We start from the raw sequence: 17,683 nt of genomic DNA on the forward strand, positions 1-17,683 counted from the left end.
TGTGTTTATTGTATCTCATAGTTCAAAGAATGTAGGTTATGATTGCTCTGATTTTTAGAATGAACCAAGACTTAGCTGAGTGTTAATTGGGGGTTATGTTTTCTTTGCCACAATTAGATGATAATGCAATGTGACTTCACTTTTATTTTCTCGACATTTTGGAGGAAGGGTTGTGTGGCATTTTTCACCCTTTGAAGTAGCAATTGATTTTTCCTTAATTGTTCTAGCAAGATTGTCACTTGTTAATGGCTTTGCTGTATTTTGAATATCTCTCCGTCATCATATCCATCAACTTCATGAAATCCCGCATCTTTGTAACACTGCCTTTTCACTTTGCAGGCAGTTCCCATTATACCTGATGGGGAGGCAGACACTGATGTGCAAGGCCACAATGCCCAGGATTATAGGTCAAGGATATTAATGTTGAATGGTCAAGGGTATTTGCATGGAGACCTCATTAGAGAAGCGGTTTTTGGTTACGAGGAGTTTGGTACCCTGTGCATTCTCTGATCTACAAAAACTGAGTTAAAGAATAAGAAGGAAGATCCCCTGATTTGTCAGTCCTGAACTATAGATGAGACTCTGAGGTACAGAAAACTATACCTGCCCCAGGTCATCTGGTTTCTAGGTGGTGAGCCAAGAGGTAGATCCTGGGTAACTAGTACTAGTTATCTGTTACTGCATAACAAGCTACCACAAAACTTAGCAGCTGAACTAACATAACACACATTTATCACCTTTGTTTTTGTGGGTAAGGAATCCATACATGGCTTACCTGGGTCTCCAGCTAAGGATTTCCCACAAAGCCTGCAAGTTAGATGTCAGCCAGGGCTGGGGTCTCATCTGAAGGCGTCACTGGGGAAGGATTCTTTTCCAAACTCCCTTTTGCAGTTATGGGAAGCATTCAGTTCCTTGAGGGCTGTTGGACCGAGTGTCTTGGTGTCTTGCTGGCTATTGGCTGAAGGCCATAGTAAGTTCCATCCCACATGGGCCTCTCCAGTATGGCAGCATGAACAACTTGCAAGAGAGAGTCTACTAGCAAGAGGGAAGTCACAATCTTTTATCATCTAACCCCAGAAGTGGCATCCCACTTTCACTGTAGTTGGTTAGAAAGTGATCATAGGTCCCAATGACCTCTCAGCAGAGGAAATTAACCACATGTGTGCACAGCAGGAGGCAAGGCTCACTGGGGTCATCTTAAGATCTGCCTGTCACCCTGCATTCCAGAATCTTTACTCTTCTCCTTTTTGGTTCTGCTTACAAGGAGAACATGGAAGATGCTTGTACCTGATGAAGAAACTTAAAACATAACATCACATCATTTTGTAGCACCAGTACCTTAGAAAGCAACGTTTAGGTGTTGACTGAAAACGCTTTGTTAATAACAAGGCTTTGCAGTCAAAACTACAAAGAGGTACCGCCTCACACTGGTTGGAATGGCCATCATTAACAAGTCAACAAATAACGAATGCTGGAGGGGGTGTGAAGAAAAGGGAACACTCCTTCACTGTTGGTGGGAGTGTAAACTGGTGCAACCACTATGGAGAACAGTTTGGAGGTACCTCCGAAAACTAAATATGGAACTACCCTAAGACCCAGCAGTCCCACTCCTGGGTATATAACTGGACAAAACTTTCATTCAGAAAGATACATGCACCCTTATGTTCATGCTAGCACTATTCACAATAGCCAAGATATGGAAACAGCCTAAATGTCCATCAACAGATGACAGTATTAAAATGTAGTACAAAGGGAGTTCCCGTCATGGCTCAGTGGTTAACAAATCCGACTAGGAACCATGAGGTTGCAGGTTTGATCCCTGGCCTCACTTCGTGGGTTAAGGATCTGGCATTGCCGTGAGCTGTGGTGTAGGTCGCAGACGCGGCTTGGATCCCACGTTGCTGTGGCTGTGCTATAGGCCAGCAGCTGCAGCTCCGATTCGACCCCTAGGCTGGGAACCTCCATATGCCGCGGTGCAGCCCTAAAAAGACAAAAAATAAATAAAATGTGGTACATAGATATAACGGACTCAGCCATAAAGAAGGACAAAATAATGCCATTTGCAGCAACATGGATGCAACTAGAGATTCTCATACTAAGTGAAGGAAGTCATAAATAGAAAGGCAGATGCTGTATAATATTTATATGTGGAAACTTATAACCTATGAAACGGAAACAGATCATGGAATGGAGGACAGACTTGTGGTTGCCAGGGGAGGGCGTGAGATGGACTGGGAGTCTGGGGTTAGTAGGTGCAAACTGTTACATTTAGAATGAATAAGCAGTGAAGTCCTACAGTGTAGCACAGGGAACTACGTCCAGTCTCTTGGGTTAGAACAGGATGGAAGATAGTATGAAAAATAGAATGTATATATATCTATGTGTGTGACTAGGTCTCTTTGCTGTACAGTGGAATTTGAAGGAACATCGTAAGTCAACCGTACTTTAATAACCGTACGTTAATAGAAAATTAAAAAAAAAAATAACAAGGCTTTGCCAGCACCCCAATCCCTAGCACAGTGTGTGACACGTAGGAGGCAGCGCAGATGATGAGTTGAATGCCATTGGATGGGGGAGAGGAGGTTGGGACCAAGAGGCCCGAACGTCTCAGGATGTATCAGAGATACGGCTTGTTCCACAGGGAAGAGAGAGGGGGAAACATCCAGAGATGGGCTGTTTCTCTTCCCTGCCTTGGCTCAGATCCCCCCTGTGTCTGTGACTCGGCACGGCCCAGGTGTCCTGCTGGAGCTAGAAGTACCCAGCTAATGGCTCCTGGACCTGGCCTATGGGGAGAAACGAATGTGACCTGCCAGCGCTTGGAGAGCATGGCCTTTATCTGAAACTGTCCAGTGAAAACGGAGGTACTGGAGAGGACGTGTTGGTGGCACTGCTAAGGGACTGTTGTGTATTTCAGCTGATGACAGTCATTGTCAGGGGGGAGGGGGCCAGAGGCAGGGGACAGAATTGCTTGGTCTGGAGAAGGCTGATAACTCTGTCCCCAGGCAGAAGGCTCCCTCTCTCCCACCACCCCCAAATAAACATGGCCTTCTTGAGAGGGCTGGATGAATCTGAGAATACTGACAAAAAGAAGCCCTGCAGAAATAGACAGATGGTGACTCCGACTTGGTGGAGACGATGCAGTGAGTGGTGGAACTCAGACGTCTTCTTACCAGGGCTTCTTCCAAGCTCCAGTTGACTTCTGTCTTCTAAAGAAAAATCCCAGGTCGGAAGAATTGGCAAAAGTTTCCATCAGCCACACGGGACTCAGCCATAGACCTGGCCTGTCCCAGCTCAGATTCACTCCTGCAGTAGCTAACACGTACTGGCCTGTGTGCAGGGGGAGAGAGAGAGCAGCTCAGAACAGGAAGAGAAGGGAAGACCCCCTGTGCCACAGGGGAGACTGAGGGCTTCCGTCTGAAATCAAGTTCATGTCTTGAGTTGACCAGAGCGTGCAAGAGACCAGAACGTTTCTCTGTCTCGGGTGAAGGAGGGCTTCCTTGATGCGTTTCCCTTTATAAATTAATGATTGTTTTCAAATCTCAGAAAGTGAATTCCCCAGGTTGCCTTGCTTTTCATTCCTGGAGGTGCCAGGAAATGCCTGGTTCTGCTGGGTGTCTGCTGCCCCCTGCTGGCTGCAGCCTGGTGCTGCATGCCTGCGGCAGATGGGAACCAGGCTGAAAACGGGTGACAAGTCAAGGTTGAGTTATCCCCCCTGGTTCTCAAATCACAACTAGAGCTGAAGAGGACTTCTATCTGTAGCCTCGACAATTCCTCTAAGCTTCAGGTTTGGCTCTCCATCAGCCTGTGGAATATGTCCACTCAGATCTCAACCAACCAATCCGCAGCCTGGTTTACCTTTGCAGTCTTGCCGGCTCCCCACGGACACCTGATGTCTGTGACAGCACGTTGTTTACCCTGTCACCCGTCCCCCCACGACCCTCCAGATACTCCTCTTGCTCGGCACCCACATCCCATTAGCCTCAAGTCCTACCGAGACCTCTGGGGGGATTCTCTCGGGGGGTCCTTTGCCATCTCTGCAGTTCAGAGAGCAGTCCTTAGCGATACAGGCGGTAGGGATATAGATTATGATGCAGCTGTAGATATAGATATGGATGGGGGTGTAGAATGCATATAGATGATACAGATATGCCTATGGATATAGCTGTATATCTGGTAGGGATAGTTGTGGAGATTAAGATCTCCCGTAGAATAAAGACCACATTTTTTGAAATAAGAGTGTGGTTGATTTACAGCAGAGCAACCCAGTCATACATATATAAGTGTGTGTGTGTATATTATTTTTCTGTTACTATCATCCATCAGGTTCTGTCCCAAGAGATTGGATATAGTTTCTGTGCTGTGCGGCAGGACCTCATTGCTTATCTGTTCTAAACGTAAGAGTTTGCGCCTACCAACCCCTAACTCCCAGTCCACCGCACTTCTTCCCCCCTCCCCCTTGGCAACCACAAATCTGTTCTCGATGTCCGTGAGTCTGTTTCTGTTTTATAGGTAGGTTCATTTGTGCCATATTTTAGATTCCACATCGAAGTGATATCATATGGTCTTTGTCTTTTTCTGACTTTCCAAACTCTTCACAGTTAGAGCAGAAAATCAAAGACGAGGCAGGAGGCCAGAGCACTGAGACTTCAAGCGAGTTTTATCGACCAACAGATGGGCCAGGAGCGCCGAGAGAGAACTCAGGCTCCCCGCCACGAAGGGAGCAGTTAGTAATGTAGAGAGAGGGTAGTTTCTATTTTTGGTACAGGCTTGTTCTTGGGCTAAGTCAGTATTCCGGGGTCGGGGGAAGGCCGTCTCCTTAGGAACAGGGTCATGGTTTGGGGCAGGGGGTAGAGGGAAGTTGGAGAGGACCATCCCGTGGCAGGTAACTGCTGAAGGTTAACGGGGCTCCAAGGCAGCTCATTGCTGGGGGAGGGATCAGCCTTCTAGATTGGAAGTCTGATTAGCGTTTTGGTGGCACCTGACAAGTCATGTCCCTCTTAAGGTTTACTTGGCCTGCAAAACACTGTATATCCTATCATGGACCTGTCTCTCCAAGCCCATCCTCTATTCCTGGTCTTTTAGTACAGCCGCAGGGCAATGGCTCAATTCTGAAATTGTTTTCATCTATTCTCTAAACATCTCTGGGTTCTTGTTAAGAGTCAGGCTGTGGGAGAGTCACCGGGATGCAGAGGGGAATAAGAAGCCAAGTCTCATAGACCCAACAAGCGCTGCCCAGACATCATCTGAAGAGTGGGGACAGGGGCTCCCTTACTCTATAAAAATCGGATGCGCTTGGCATACATTCCCCTCCACATGCTTAGTTTTCTATTGCTGTGTAACACATTGCTGCTAACGTAGTGGCTTATGACAACACATGTTAAATGTCTCCGTCTCCGTGCATTAAGGGTCTGGGCATGACTTAACTGGACCTTTGACGTAGTGTCTCACAAAGCAGCCATCACGGTGTGGGCTGGGCTGCACTCCTTACTGGAGTGACATGCCATCCTTTCTGCCATAATCTGTTCTTAGAACCAAGCCGAAGGTTCTGCCTGCAGTAAAGGATGGGGGTCACACAAGGGCATGGCTCGTTTGGGGTCACCTTTCAGCATGGTCACCATCCGCACACTTCATTGACTCTCCCCAAGATTCATGGACATTCTTTATTCCTGTTCTGTGGATGTGACCGCTGGGGTTTCCAGACTCAGCGAGCTTCTCCAGATCCCATACCAGACCCTCTCTCTAGTCCCTGTCTTTGGACTCCGAACCTGTGGTCTTTTTACTGATAATACAGTTATCCTGATAGTGATGATTCCTTCTGATAAATGTCTTCACCGCTAAGCTGCGCGTGATCGTATACCTCAAGACGTGGTTGTGAGGATAAGTGAGCTGAAAGCTATAAAGTGGCAGGTGGTCTGTGCTCCCTAAAGGGTGGTGGTGGGTGTTGATGATGTTACCATGGCATCAACGTCATCGTCAGGGTCGTCGTGCCCATCACCTGAGAAGACGCGGGACGCAGAGTAGGCAGATTCCAGATGTGGGTCAGCAGCTTTGAATTTAACGTAAGATGGAAGGGAGGAGTGGAAAGTCTTGCTTGGGTTCCAAGGTAGATTGGGGAACATAGACTCATGTCTGCAGCTCAGCAGGATCATTGATCAGAAAAGTCATCAGGGTCACCAAGAGTCGGGTCCAGGACTCTAGTCCAAGCCAGGGCCAGGAAGAGACATTTCCAAACCTCCGTATGTCATGGTCTCACCATCACACCGAGAGACTGCTTTCCATATGTCTGGACTGTGAGCTCAGGAGGACGGATCCAGCTTCTTCATCATTGAATTCCAGCTCTGCAGCCCCCAAGGCCTGCCATATAAATATTGGGTGGGTGGATGGATGGATGGATGGATGGATGAAAGCACAAGTGGGTACCCATTTACTCAAGCCAAAAAACCATGGATTGGCACCTAAAAGAGCACAGAGTTAGATTAATTAGAGCAGAAGAGCTTGGAGTGTGTGGAACCAGGCATGGACCCTGTCTCCCAATTTCCCTCTCAGACACCGAGGGGACCCTTGAACCAAAGACTCTCCACGGAGAGTGAGGGAGACCATTGACCTTTGCTGAAACAATGAAGCACACACATTCTCCCCCCGTCCACCCAACACCCCCCAACACAGAGCATCTGTAATCATCTCAAAGGATTGTTTGCAATTAGCTGCTTCTGCCTGAGGCAGGGGCATAATCCAGATGACCTCTCAATGGCTTTTCAATGGCCGACATTCTGCATCATTCGGTGAGGTGATTCCTATTCTTTCTAGCCTGAGACACACTTGGTAATTTCCAAAGCAATTCTGAACCCCCCCCCCCAATTGAAAGAGATTATTTCCTTTATAACTAATGACTGTAAATAATAATAATGATAATAATAATAATAATAATACAAAGCTATGGCGACAGAGGCCTTCATTGCATTTATCAGTCTTTGGAGGAATCTTTCTACTAAGAACGTTTTCATAAATTTGAAAATCATAGTCCTATATGTGTGGGACGTGTTATTAATGTATTCCTGTTCCCGTTGATTTACCAAAGCTTGTGGTCACTGGGTTTTCAAGGCATCTCCAACCCTCCAGAGCTGGGACCAGATGCTCTAGTTCAAATTCTCACTATTTGCACTAACCAGCGGGTAAAGTTCTGCACATCGCTTAACCTCTCTCAGCCCTGTTTCCTTTAACTGGAGCAATGATCTCTGCCTGCCTTACAGGTGTGTCATGGGCTCGCATGGGATAGTGTGGAAAGCACATACCGGGGTCCGATGGGGGTCACAGCCTCCTCCTGGCTGAGACCTTCCCAGTCTAGCCGTGGCGCAGCCCAAGACTGGACACTGCTCAGCTTCCTTCTTCCTTCCTCTCTAGGTTCCTGATTGTCCTGGGGTGCTTGGTTCTGGCCGTGCTGACCACCTTCAGGGAGTACGAGACTGTTTCGGGAGACTGGCTTCTGTTGCTGGTGAGATGGCGCACCCGCCACGGTGCCAGGAGTCTGGGGTGGATGCTCTGCGGGTGGGGGTGGGGGGCTCCACAATGAAGACAAGGAGGCCCGTGGGTGCAGTTCTCCCCAAGTGGTTTTGGCTTCCCGGAGTCTCCGGCCAAGGCCAGATCCAAGAGGAAGCAACGGCGGATCAGTGGATGAGGTCTCCTGGGCACAGGTCGGGTGGGGAGCAGCATGGCTTATTCCAGATTATTGAGAAGGGAGCGTGAACCAGGCCAACGCCAAAACCAATAATACCCATTGGCAAAAGGATGAAACACAGCTTTCTCCCCCTGTGATGTAAACACAAAGGCATGTTTCATTCTAAACTTTGCCTCTGTCTCCCTAAACCCTGAGGTCTCTTCCTTCAAGGCCAAGTAGCAAATCCCATTTCTACATGAAGACCCCACGTCCTCCCTCCTGGGCCTCTGCCTGTTTTCACTGTCCAGTCCACATGGTACCTGTGATGCGGTGGGGAGAGAGTGCAGTTGGCATCCTTGGGCACATTACTGGATGCCCCTGACTCTGCTTCCTCCCATCCTCACCTAAACTGGGTGAAATGTAAGGTCAGGAGCACTTGCTGATGAGCTGGGTGCAGCCTCAGCACCCGGCCAAGAGGAGGCCCCCAGGAAGGGCTGGTTCCTTCTGCAGCCCTGAATGGCTCTGGTCAACTGGCTCTTTGATTGACCACGCCTCACTGGATTCAGATCAACGCACCTCTTTAGGGTGAGGCCTCACCCTCTGCACAAGGAAGGGGTGCCAGCCCCCCCAATTAAGGTCCATGAAGTTGGAGAACTGGAGTTCCATTGTGGCTCAGAGGGTTAAGGACCCAATGTTGACTCTCTGAGCATGTGGGTTCGATGCCTGGTGTAGGCCGGCAGCTGCAGCTCTGATTCAACCCCTGGGCCAGGAACTTCCACATGCTGAAGATGGAGCAGTAAAAAAACAACAGCAAAAAAAAAAAAAAATAGCAGAACCTTTATCTCCCACCAAGCTAAGGCTGCCATCTGTGGTGCCAGAATCAGTAGGTTCCTTCTGAGGGCAGGTGTTTATAATCCACAGGGCACGTCTGGAGCTGAGAGCTGAGCAGGTAACTCCTGGAAAGGCACCAGCTCCAGGGAACCAGGTTTTGAGGATTTCTGTGGTGCAGCAACTCCCTTAGGGTCCCAGGGAGGTCACCAAACAGAGGGTCAGCAGCATCTATGTCTGATCAACAAAGAAGGCAGGTGGGAGTTCCCTGGTGGTCTAGTGGTTAGGATTCAGTGCTTTCATTGCTGTGCCCTGGGTTCAATCTCTGGTCTGGGAACTGAGATCCAACGAGCCGCTGCACACCATGGTCAAAAAAAAAAGAATAGAAAACCCAAACAAAAAACAAATCAACAACAACAACAAACAACAAGGGAGGCTTGAGAGAGGGAGCAGACCCAGTGTCCGGGAGGCAGCAGAGCAAGGCGCTGATGGGCGAGGCTCTGAGCCTGATCACCCAGCTAGGATCACCTCTTTGCCATTTCTTGGCCTTGAGACATTTGTTTAGCTGCTCCCTGCCTGGCATTGGTTTCTCAATATATAAGATGAAGGTCACAATATGAAACACGTCCAGTGGTGCCTGGCCCAAGGGCTGTGCTCAGTGACCATCGGCCACAATTAGCCACACCAGGGCCTGGACCCTGGGCGGACAATTTCATTGATTCCTCTCCTTTCAACCCAACTGCACTTCTCAGGGGCTTTTAGCACATCAAAGGGAGTGTTTTGGGTGTTTTTTGTTTTTTGGTTTTTTTTTTTAACAAAAATCCATTAGAACAAAATCAGCAAAAAAGGACAGGTAACACCTGGCCAGGTTTAATGTTAGGGACAGTTAGCACATCAGAATGAAGGAGGTGATCAGCCTGCTTTTCTACTCTCCCCGTCCCCCCTCCACCAACACAGCAACAACAGGAGTCCAGCGCGTCAGAACTTCAGAACGGAAACCGCCAGTTCCAGACAAGTGGGACCCGGTTAATCAGTGTCTCTGCATATGTTCTTCAACGCAGGAAACATTTGCTATTTTCATCTTCGGAGCCGAGTTTGCTTTGAGGATCTGGGCTGCCGGATGTTGCTGCCGATACAAAGGCTGGCGGGGACGACTGAAGTTTGCCAGGAAGCCCTTGTGCATGTTGGGTAAGTCCTGACCCCCAGCCCAGGGGTGCCTCGTCCCCTTTTTTTGGTGGTGCGTTATTTCCCAGAGGCAATGTTAAGCAGACACGATTCTTCTGGGAAAGAATGCAGCCCTGGGGTGGGGGGGGCGCAGAACAGCCTCTGACCCTCCCTTCTGTCTTCGGGGTGCTGAATTCCTGCCTCTGTGGCTTTTCCCTGCAATGACGCCACAGGGCAAGATTCTTCATGGGGGTGGGGGGCTCTTTTGGCCTCTGGGTGATGAAGGAGCTTCTTACCAGATGTTGAGCATCCCTCAGTCCCTGGACTAGTAACACCCCAGTCATTGTGACGGCCAACCTTGCCCGGACAGTTCCAGACGGGCTGCGACGGGAGTGGATGGCATGACACCGTTGCTGGTTGAGAATGACCTCTGTAGGACCATGTCCATTGTACAGAAGTGGGAACTGAGGCTCATGGAGCTGAGTTGCTTTCCAGTCGCATGGAGTGTAAGCAGCAGAGTCCGTTGTAACCCATGGGTCTGGAAGCATCTGGCACCTGTGTCCTCCCTCGCCACCACATTGCTTCGTCCTGACCCAAAAGTTGCTTTGGTGTCACTGTGACCCCCCCCCATCCAGGTGTAGGCATGCGGATAGCAGAGAAGGTGGAAGCTCTCACGTCCTCCTATTGGTGCAGGATAGATCCTTATCTTCCTGTCTGAAGATCCTACTAAACTCATTCAGAAACAAGACAAAATTGGAGTTCCCATCGTGGCGCAGTGGTTAACGAATCCGACTAGGAACCATGAGGTTGCTGGTTTGGTCCCTGCCCTTGCTCAGTGGGTTAACGATCCGGCGTTGCCGTGAGCTGTGGTGTAGGTTGCAGACGTGGCTCGGATCCCGAATTGCTGTGGCTCTGGCATAGGCTGGCAGCTATAGCTCTGACTGGACCCCTAGCCTGGGAACCTACATGTGCCGCAGGAGCGGCCCAAGAAATGGCAAAAAGACCAAAAAAAAAAAGAAAGAAAGAAAGAAACAAGACAAAATCTGCCTGCAGTGGCAATTAGCCTTGGCACTTCAAATTCAGGGATGGTTACAGTTGGAGGATCCAGAATATCAGAGCTGGAAACCCTTCGAAAGCATTTAGTTGAACATGCTCCCCTGTCTGATGCTCCAGCCCCCTTCGCCGCAGCCTTTAAGTGGTTCCCCAGACTCCACTTGCATCTCTCTCGTCATGGGATGCTCACCATCTCTCATGGGTATTCATTCCATCTTAACTCCCTGACTCTCTTCAGATATTTGAGTTCAGCCATTCTCTTCCTCCTCTCGACCGCAGCAGAGTCTCCTTACATCAGAAAGGATGGGCTTAGAGGCTTCAATTCCATTTTGCATCCCATTTCTCAGCATCATAGACCCTCTCCTCTGAGCTGCTGCTATTCCTCACTGCCCTTTGGAAAAGCAGCCCCAGGACAGTGACTCTGGGGTGCAGATGGCCAGCCCAGGGAGGGAGAGCTGGACCCCTGTTCTGTCCTAGGGGCCAGCTTCTCTCCATGCTCCGGGGGCTGTGCAGCCGTGTTTGCAGGTTGCTTCACACAGAGGACCCGTACCCCCCACCCTGTCATTGGAAACCTCTGTTCCTTCCTCCCATCTGCTGCTGAGGCTGAAGTCTGAGGGTTTGGTTTATTGTTCAGAATTTTGAATGCAAGTGGGGTGTGTATGTGTGTGTGTGTACACTCGTGCACACATGCAATCTTGGAGGACTTCCTAGTTACTGATATTTTTTCATATTTTTTTTCCTTTGTTCTCCTTCTCTATCTACCCATGTTAGTCTAGTTCAAGCTGCTATAACCAAATGCCACAGACAGGGTAGCTTATGAATAACAGAAATTAATTTCTCATAGTTCCAGAGGCTGGAAGCCTGAGCCTGGGGTGCCAACAGGGTCAGATTCTGAAGGCTGTCGCCTTGCAGTGTCCTCACATGGCAGATGGAGTGAGGGCACTCTCTGGGGTCTTTTATAATCCCATTCGTGAGGGGGGCTCCACCCCAGAGGCCATACCCCCTACTACCATGACACTGGGGGTTAGGACTCAACATATGAATCTGAAAAGGCATCAACCTTCAGTCCATGGCAATCCCCAACTTTCCCGGTGACTTTGTGATGGATGGTGCCCCACATCAGAGCTTCCTGCCCAGTCAGGGAACGTCCTGGCATAAGGAGCCTGGGCCCCCTTAGAACAAGAGTGTACCCCAGGGAACGGTTGCCACTGCTCCAGGATTGTGGCAGAGCTGCAGGCCACGTTCCCTTGCTGGCCTTCCCAGAGCGACGAGGCTGGGCCTCAAATATACCATCTTTGGAGTTCCCATCGTGGCTTAGTGGTAATGAACCTGACTAGCATCCATGAGGACGCAGGTTCAATCCCTGGCCTCGCGCAGTGGGTTAAGGATCTGGCGTTGCCGTGAGCGGTGGTGTAGGTGGCAGATGCAGGGGTGTGGCCTTTAAAAAAAAAATTTCCCCTATCTTTGAGGACTTCTGTGCTGATGTTGCTACATTTTCTGTTCTACTCATCTCACCTTCCTCCAGAACGTGGTCCTTGCGGGAAATGTGGCTTTGTCTGTGTGTTTGACAAAAGGTCCGTCATGGTGTCCACAAATCTCCCAGCCCCCATCTTCAAGGCAGCCTCAGACCCTGCCCTTTTTGATGTGGATGGGTCCATCTGGGCCAGAATTCACTGTCCTATCAGAGTGGCATAGGCTTAAGTCACATTTACCCTGACCTAGGATTGGTTTGGTTTGGTTTTTTTTCTACAAACCTTATAAATGGATGCCTTTGCACAGATAGACTGAGAAGCCTGGCCAAGCAGACAGACATATTGGTATCTGGATGTCTGACCCCTAGTGTTGCCCAAAGTTCAGGCACATCTGGGAAACACTTTGACATGGTAGAAAGGATGCCGGTTTGGGGGGTAAACATACCTGGCATGGACTACAGAGCCTAGACCAAGCTGAGGGGCCAGCACAAACACAGGTATGGAGGTGTGAAAGAACGCTGTGGGCTCAGCAAACCACACAAGCTTCTAGACAGTTCCCAAGGGCCCGTCACAAAGGGTTGTCTTTGCCCAATGGATCCATATTCTTTCAAGTATGTTTCTTGGAACCCCGATACTCTTGCAAATAAACAAAAACAACCCAAGAAAACCAACCAACCATCCAACAAACCAAAAATAAAAACCAGTTACATGGTTTATATCTTTTGGGTAAGGCTTTACTTCATGGATAAAGTTCATGGCCACAGGGTATATTAGCATATTAAAGGCTCTGAGAGGTCCTGCAAAATCTGTTTAGTTGGATTTTTTTTTCAAATTTATTTGATCATGGGATGCTTTTTACTTGCTAGCCTCTGCTGCGGTACCATGAGGAGTTCGCAGATCCAGGAGTTGGCAGGGTTGGGGCAAGGGCCTGGGAGGGAATAAGGAAGAGACCAGGGCCTTCTTTTCCATCCTCGGCCACTTAACTTCAGGAGCCAGCTTGGCCCGTTCAGAAGTGGCTCATCCTCTTGGCCTCGCTTCAGTCACGGCTCTGGTAGATGTCTCTAGGTCACCTCCTGACGCCAGCATCCCACTTCTGGGCGGGCTTCGTGTTTTCCTACAGTCTAGCCCAAGGCCTTCTCTGAAGCTGAGGAAGGTCACTGGGCACTGCAGCTTGGAAGCGTGGGGGTGTTAAGAGTCCCCAACACCCACAGGGGATAGGAGCCAGTGAACAGGTGTCCGAGCTGCCATCTTTCAGAGGGATGACCATGGGAGGTCTTCTGCCTCGAGCTCAGATGCTCCAGCAGCAGCCTGGCCTTGACCACACCCCTGGCCCTGGCCTTTCCTCCTTCCCCACCTCCCTCTCCCCTCCCTCTGCTTCCTGAGAAGTTATATCCCCCAACAGTCACCCAGTCTCAGGTGCCGCTTCCAGGAGAAACCCACAGTAAAATAGCATCTGAGTTTCAGGCTTCACCTCTCCCACCTGCACAGCCCTGATCCCCTTTCGGCCAGAGAGGGACCCTGGCCCTCTGTGTGCCACCCCTGGAGGGCCTTGGGGCATCCCTTCCCTGGGATTTAGGGTGAGCATTGAAGTCTGGCAAGCCTCCTGCCTCCATTCCCAGCTCAGCCACATCTGGCCGCGTAGCTGTGCTCAGAGCCTGTCTCCTCCCCTGTCACAGGAGAACACATATCCTGCACAGCGACTGTCCCGATTTAACACAGCAACGCTCAGCGTATGTCCAGCTGCTGCCAACAAGGCCTGTGAGGGCCCCGTGCCTTGGCCTGACCGTCTTTCCTCCTTCCCCTCCTCCCCCTCTGTCCTCCTTCCCAGACATCTTCGTGCTGATCGCTTCTGTGCCGGTGGTTGCCGTGGGAAACCAGGGCAATGTCCTGGCCACGTCCCTGCGGAGCCTGCGCTTCCTGCAGATCCTGCGGATGCTACGCATGGACCGGAGGGGTGGCACCTGGAAGCTCCTGGGCTCGGCCATCTGTGCCCACAGCAAAGTGAGTGCCACAGGGAAGCTTCTGGACCACGCAGGCTTCTCACCCACCTGTGCCTGTGGGTGACATCCCCTCCCTAACAGCCTGCCCAGAGGGTGGTTGCCCTGCCACCACTGATGATGATGTTGATGGTAATGATGATGGTGATGGTGATGATGGTGATGATGATGTTGATGGTGATGGTGGTGATGGTGATGATGGTGATGGTGATGATGGTGATGATGGTGATGATGGTGATGAAGGTGGTGGTGATGATGGTGATGAAGGTGGTGGTGATGATGGTGATGGTGATGGTGATGATGGTGATGGTGATGGTGATGATGGTGATGATGATGTTGATGGTGATGGTGGTGATGGTGATGAAGGTGGTGGTGATGATGGTGATGAAGGTGGTGGTGATGATGGTGATGGTGATGATGGTGATGGTGATGGTGATGATGGTGATGATGATGTTGATGGTGATGGTGGTGATGGTGATGAAGGTGGTGGTGATGATGGTGATGAAGGTGGTGGTGATGGTGATGATGGTGATGATGGTGATGGTGATGATGGTGATGATGGTGGTGATGGTGGTGGTGATGGTGATGATGATGTTGATGGTGATGGTGGTGATGGTGATGAAGGTGGTGGTGATGGTGGTGATAATGGTGATGATGGTGGTGATGGTGGTGGTGATGGTGATGATGATGTTGATGGTGATGGTGATGATGGTGATGATGGTGATGGTGGTGATGATGGTGATGATGGTGGTGGTGAGGAGGAGCAGCAGGAAGATAAGGAGAGGTGCACACAGGTGTGCTGAAGCAAACAGGCACTGGTAGACCTGGGTTCAGGTCTCAGCTCCACCATATGCCAGCTACTTTGGCCAAGTTACTCAACCCTCTTTGATCTCTGCCTCCTCATTCTTTTTTTCTTTCTTTTTGCCTTTTCTGGGGCCACTCCCGCGGCATATGGAGGTTCCCAGGCTAGGGGTCGGATCAGAGCTGTAGCCACCGGCCTACGCCAGAACCACAGCAACGAGGGATCCGAGCTGTGTCTACAACCTACACCACAGCTCATGGCAACGCTGGATCCTTAACCTACTGAGCAATGCCAGGGATCGAACCCAGAACCTCATGGTTCCTAGTCGGATTCATTAACCACTGCGCCACGACAGGAGCTCCCATTTCCTCATTCTTAAAACAGGGCTGGGATAATGCCTGTACCACTGGATGGTGGAGAAGATGAAAGGCGCTAATGCACAGTAGCCTGGGACGGGAAAGAGTCATGCGGAGTAGTTTGAACCCACACTCTGCTGGTATGAGGGCACTTCCTGTGACCTCTCTGGATCTTCATTCCTGCATTCACAAATTGGGAATGAGGATGCACTTTTTACACCTTGTAGGGTAAAAAGCACTTAGAATACACTCGGTTCATAGAAATGCTTCAGTTTCTATTGTTCCTCTTTGGGGGGCCATACTGGGAAGTTCCTGGACTAGGGATGGAACCTGCAACATAGCAGCAACCCAAGCCACTGCAATGACAACACTGAATCCTTAACCCACTCCCCACAAGGGAACTCCAGCCGTTGTTACTGCTTCCCAGAAGCAGAGTGCCTAGAGTTTAGTATTTGATACAGATAAGCTGGCCCCAGGTGTCGGGCACTGTTCTTACTCCATCCCAGTGGTAAGGAAGCAGATAGGAAAAAAGGTCCTGAGCAGCCCTGGGTCACAGTCCGGGCAGTCTGGCTTTGTCGCCTGCGTTCAGTGGTTTGCTGCAAGTCCCCGTGGCCCTTACTTCTGCAAGGGGGATGGAGGCTTGCATGTGTGGGACTTGGTCCATGCCATCCCAGAGTCCCTTGTGCTTGAGCAGGTGTGGACCCAGGCAGGCAGAGGCCGTGCTGCCTCTCCTTCTCCCCCGCCGTCAGCCGAAACCTTTGGCACCACTTTGTTCTGACATCCCTGCCTTGGCAGGACCCTGGTGAAATGAAGAAAAACCTCTGTGTCTCAGCTCAGGCAGGAAAAACCCCTCAGAGGCCAGCGCAGAAGAAATCAGGGCCAAAGAGCCCTGGCTGGGGGAAGGGAGGGTGGTTCTTCAGGGGATAAAGTCAAAGCTGCCTTGGTTGCTAAGAGAGCATCTTTTGTGCCAACCTTGGTGGGTACAGTAGACACAGCTGGTGCCCTGCCCAGGCCTCCTTTACGGGGAGGACGCGCCTCAGCCCTTGGCTGCTGTGAGATGCGGCTGCTAATATTCCCAGCGCTCCCTTTATCTGGAGAAATGCAGAAGCTCTGCCTTGTCCAGGAGCTTATCTGGTCCTCATCCTCCTCCCCCTGCATCAGGGAAGCCCGCAGCCAGTGACTGGTTGACACAGGTCCCTTGCTTGTGTTGGGATCAGTCCTGCGGTGCAGTTCATGTTCCAGAGCTCCCCATGGGATCAGGCTGAAGGAGGCTCCAGCAGAGACCCCATCCTTGCTCAGTTCTTTCTCTTGCCCTGTCTCACTCTCTGGACACCCTCCTTCAATAATCCCACAAAATTAAATCTCTGTCTTAGGCTCTGCTTCAGGGGAACCGCACTTGGAAGAAGCCTGGGGCCAGGTTCTCCTGCTCAGTATTAACCGCACTATGCCAGCCTCACTCCAGCAACCCCAGAACGCCCCCTCCCCCGACCCCCGCAACTCCTGGGCTCTCCCAGCTCACATATACACCCAGATATGCTCGTATCTCACTGTGGAATAAATAGGAGCTTTGGAGCCAGACCGCAGCTCCGTGCAGATTTCAACTCTGCTGCCTTCCTTCCAGCCGTAAGACCTCAGGCATCTTGCTGTTTCTATACGAGCATCCTCAGCGGTTAACATGTGAGTCCCTCCAGCTGCTCACATGAGAACAGGTACATGTAAGTGCCTGGTGAGTAATACGTGCTCACTTATTATTCTAGAATGTATGATTCTAAATAGGCACTTCTTCACACACAGTACCAATAAATATATAAAGGAGATGACACACAAGTGGAAAACTCCTGAAGTCTCTCACCCAAGAATGTAGTTTTATCCCCCGCCTGAGCCACCTCTGGTCACAGGCTCTGGGAGGTCAAGGCTTTCTTTCGAGAATTTGTTTCCCCGCCCAACGTTCTTCTTTATGTTTTATCAGAGGACATGTTCGCAGCACCTGCTTGTGTCCGTGGAGCTGAGCTGATTCACGGCTCTCGTGGGCATCAGGGCTAAAAATGGCCAGTTGAGATTCTTGTCCTGTGTCCCTTCAGATTAGACTAGACAACAGTTGGGTGTTTGCCATGTGATCCCTGGGAAATGATGGCCCGAGCCACTGCCAGACCCCACGACTGAGGCCAGGCAGGTGGAACCTCAAGACAAAAATCCCACCCCTGGGAGTTACCATCATGGCTCAGCAGTTAATAAACCTACCTAGCATCCATGGGGATTCGGGTTCGATCCCTGGCCTCGCTCAGTGGGTTAAGGATCCTGCATTGCTGTGGCTGTGGTATAGGCCAGCAGCTACAGCTCCCATTCAACCCCTAGCC

The 17,683-nt window shown here is 50.4% G+C and overlaps 1 protein-coding gene across 1 annotated transcript in view; it reads left to right on the top strand.

The window, feature by feature from the left end:
• KCNQ3 (potassium voltage-gated channel subfamily Q member 3) overlaps positions 1–17,683 on the top strand; it is a 302,377-nt gene that overhangs the window by 241,069 nt on the left and 43,625 nt on the right. Inside the window, 3 exon segments of the mRNA XM_047783229.1 lie at positions 7,402–7,492; positions 9,544–9,670; positions 14,000–14,172. Coding sequence (XP_047639185.1) covers positions 7,402–7,492; positions 9,544–9,670; positions 14,000–14,172 — 391 coding nt within the window.

Source organism: Phacochoerus africanus, chromosome 6, assembly GCF_016906955.1.
Source record: "Phacochoerus africanus isolate WHEZ1 chromosome 6, ROS_Pafr_v1, whole genome shotgun sequence".
Lineage (NCBI taxonomy): Eukaryota > Metazoa > Chordata > Mammalia > Artiodactyla > Suidae > Phacochoerus > Phacochoerus africanus.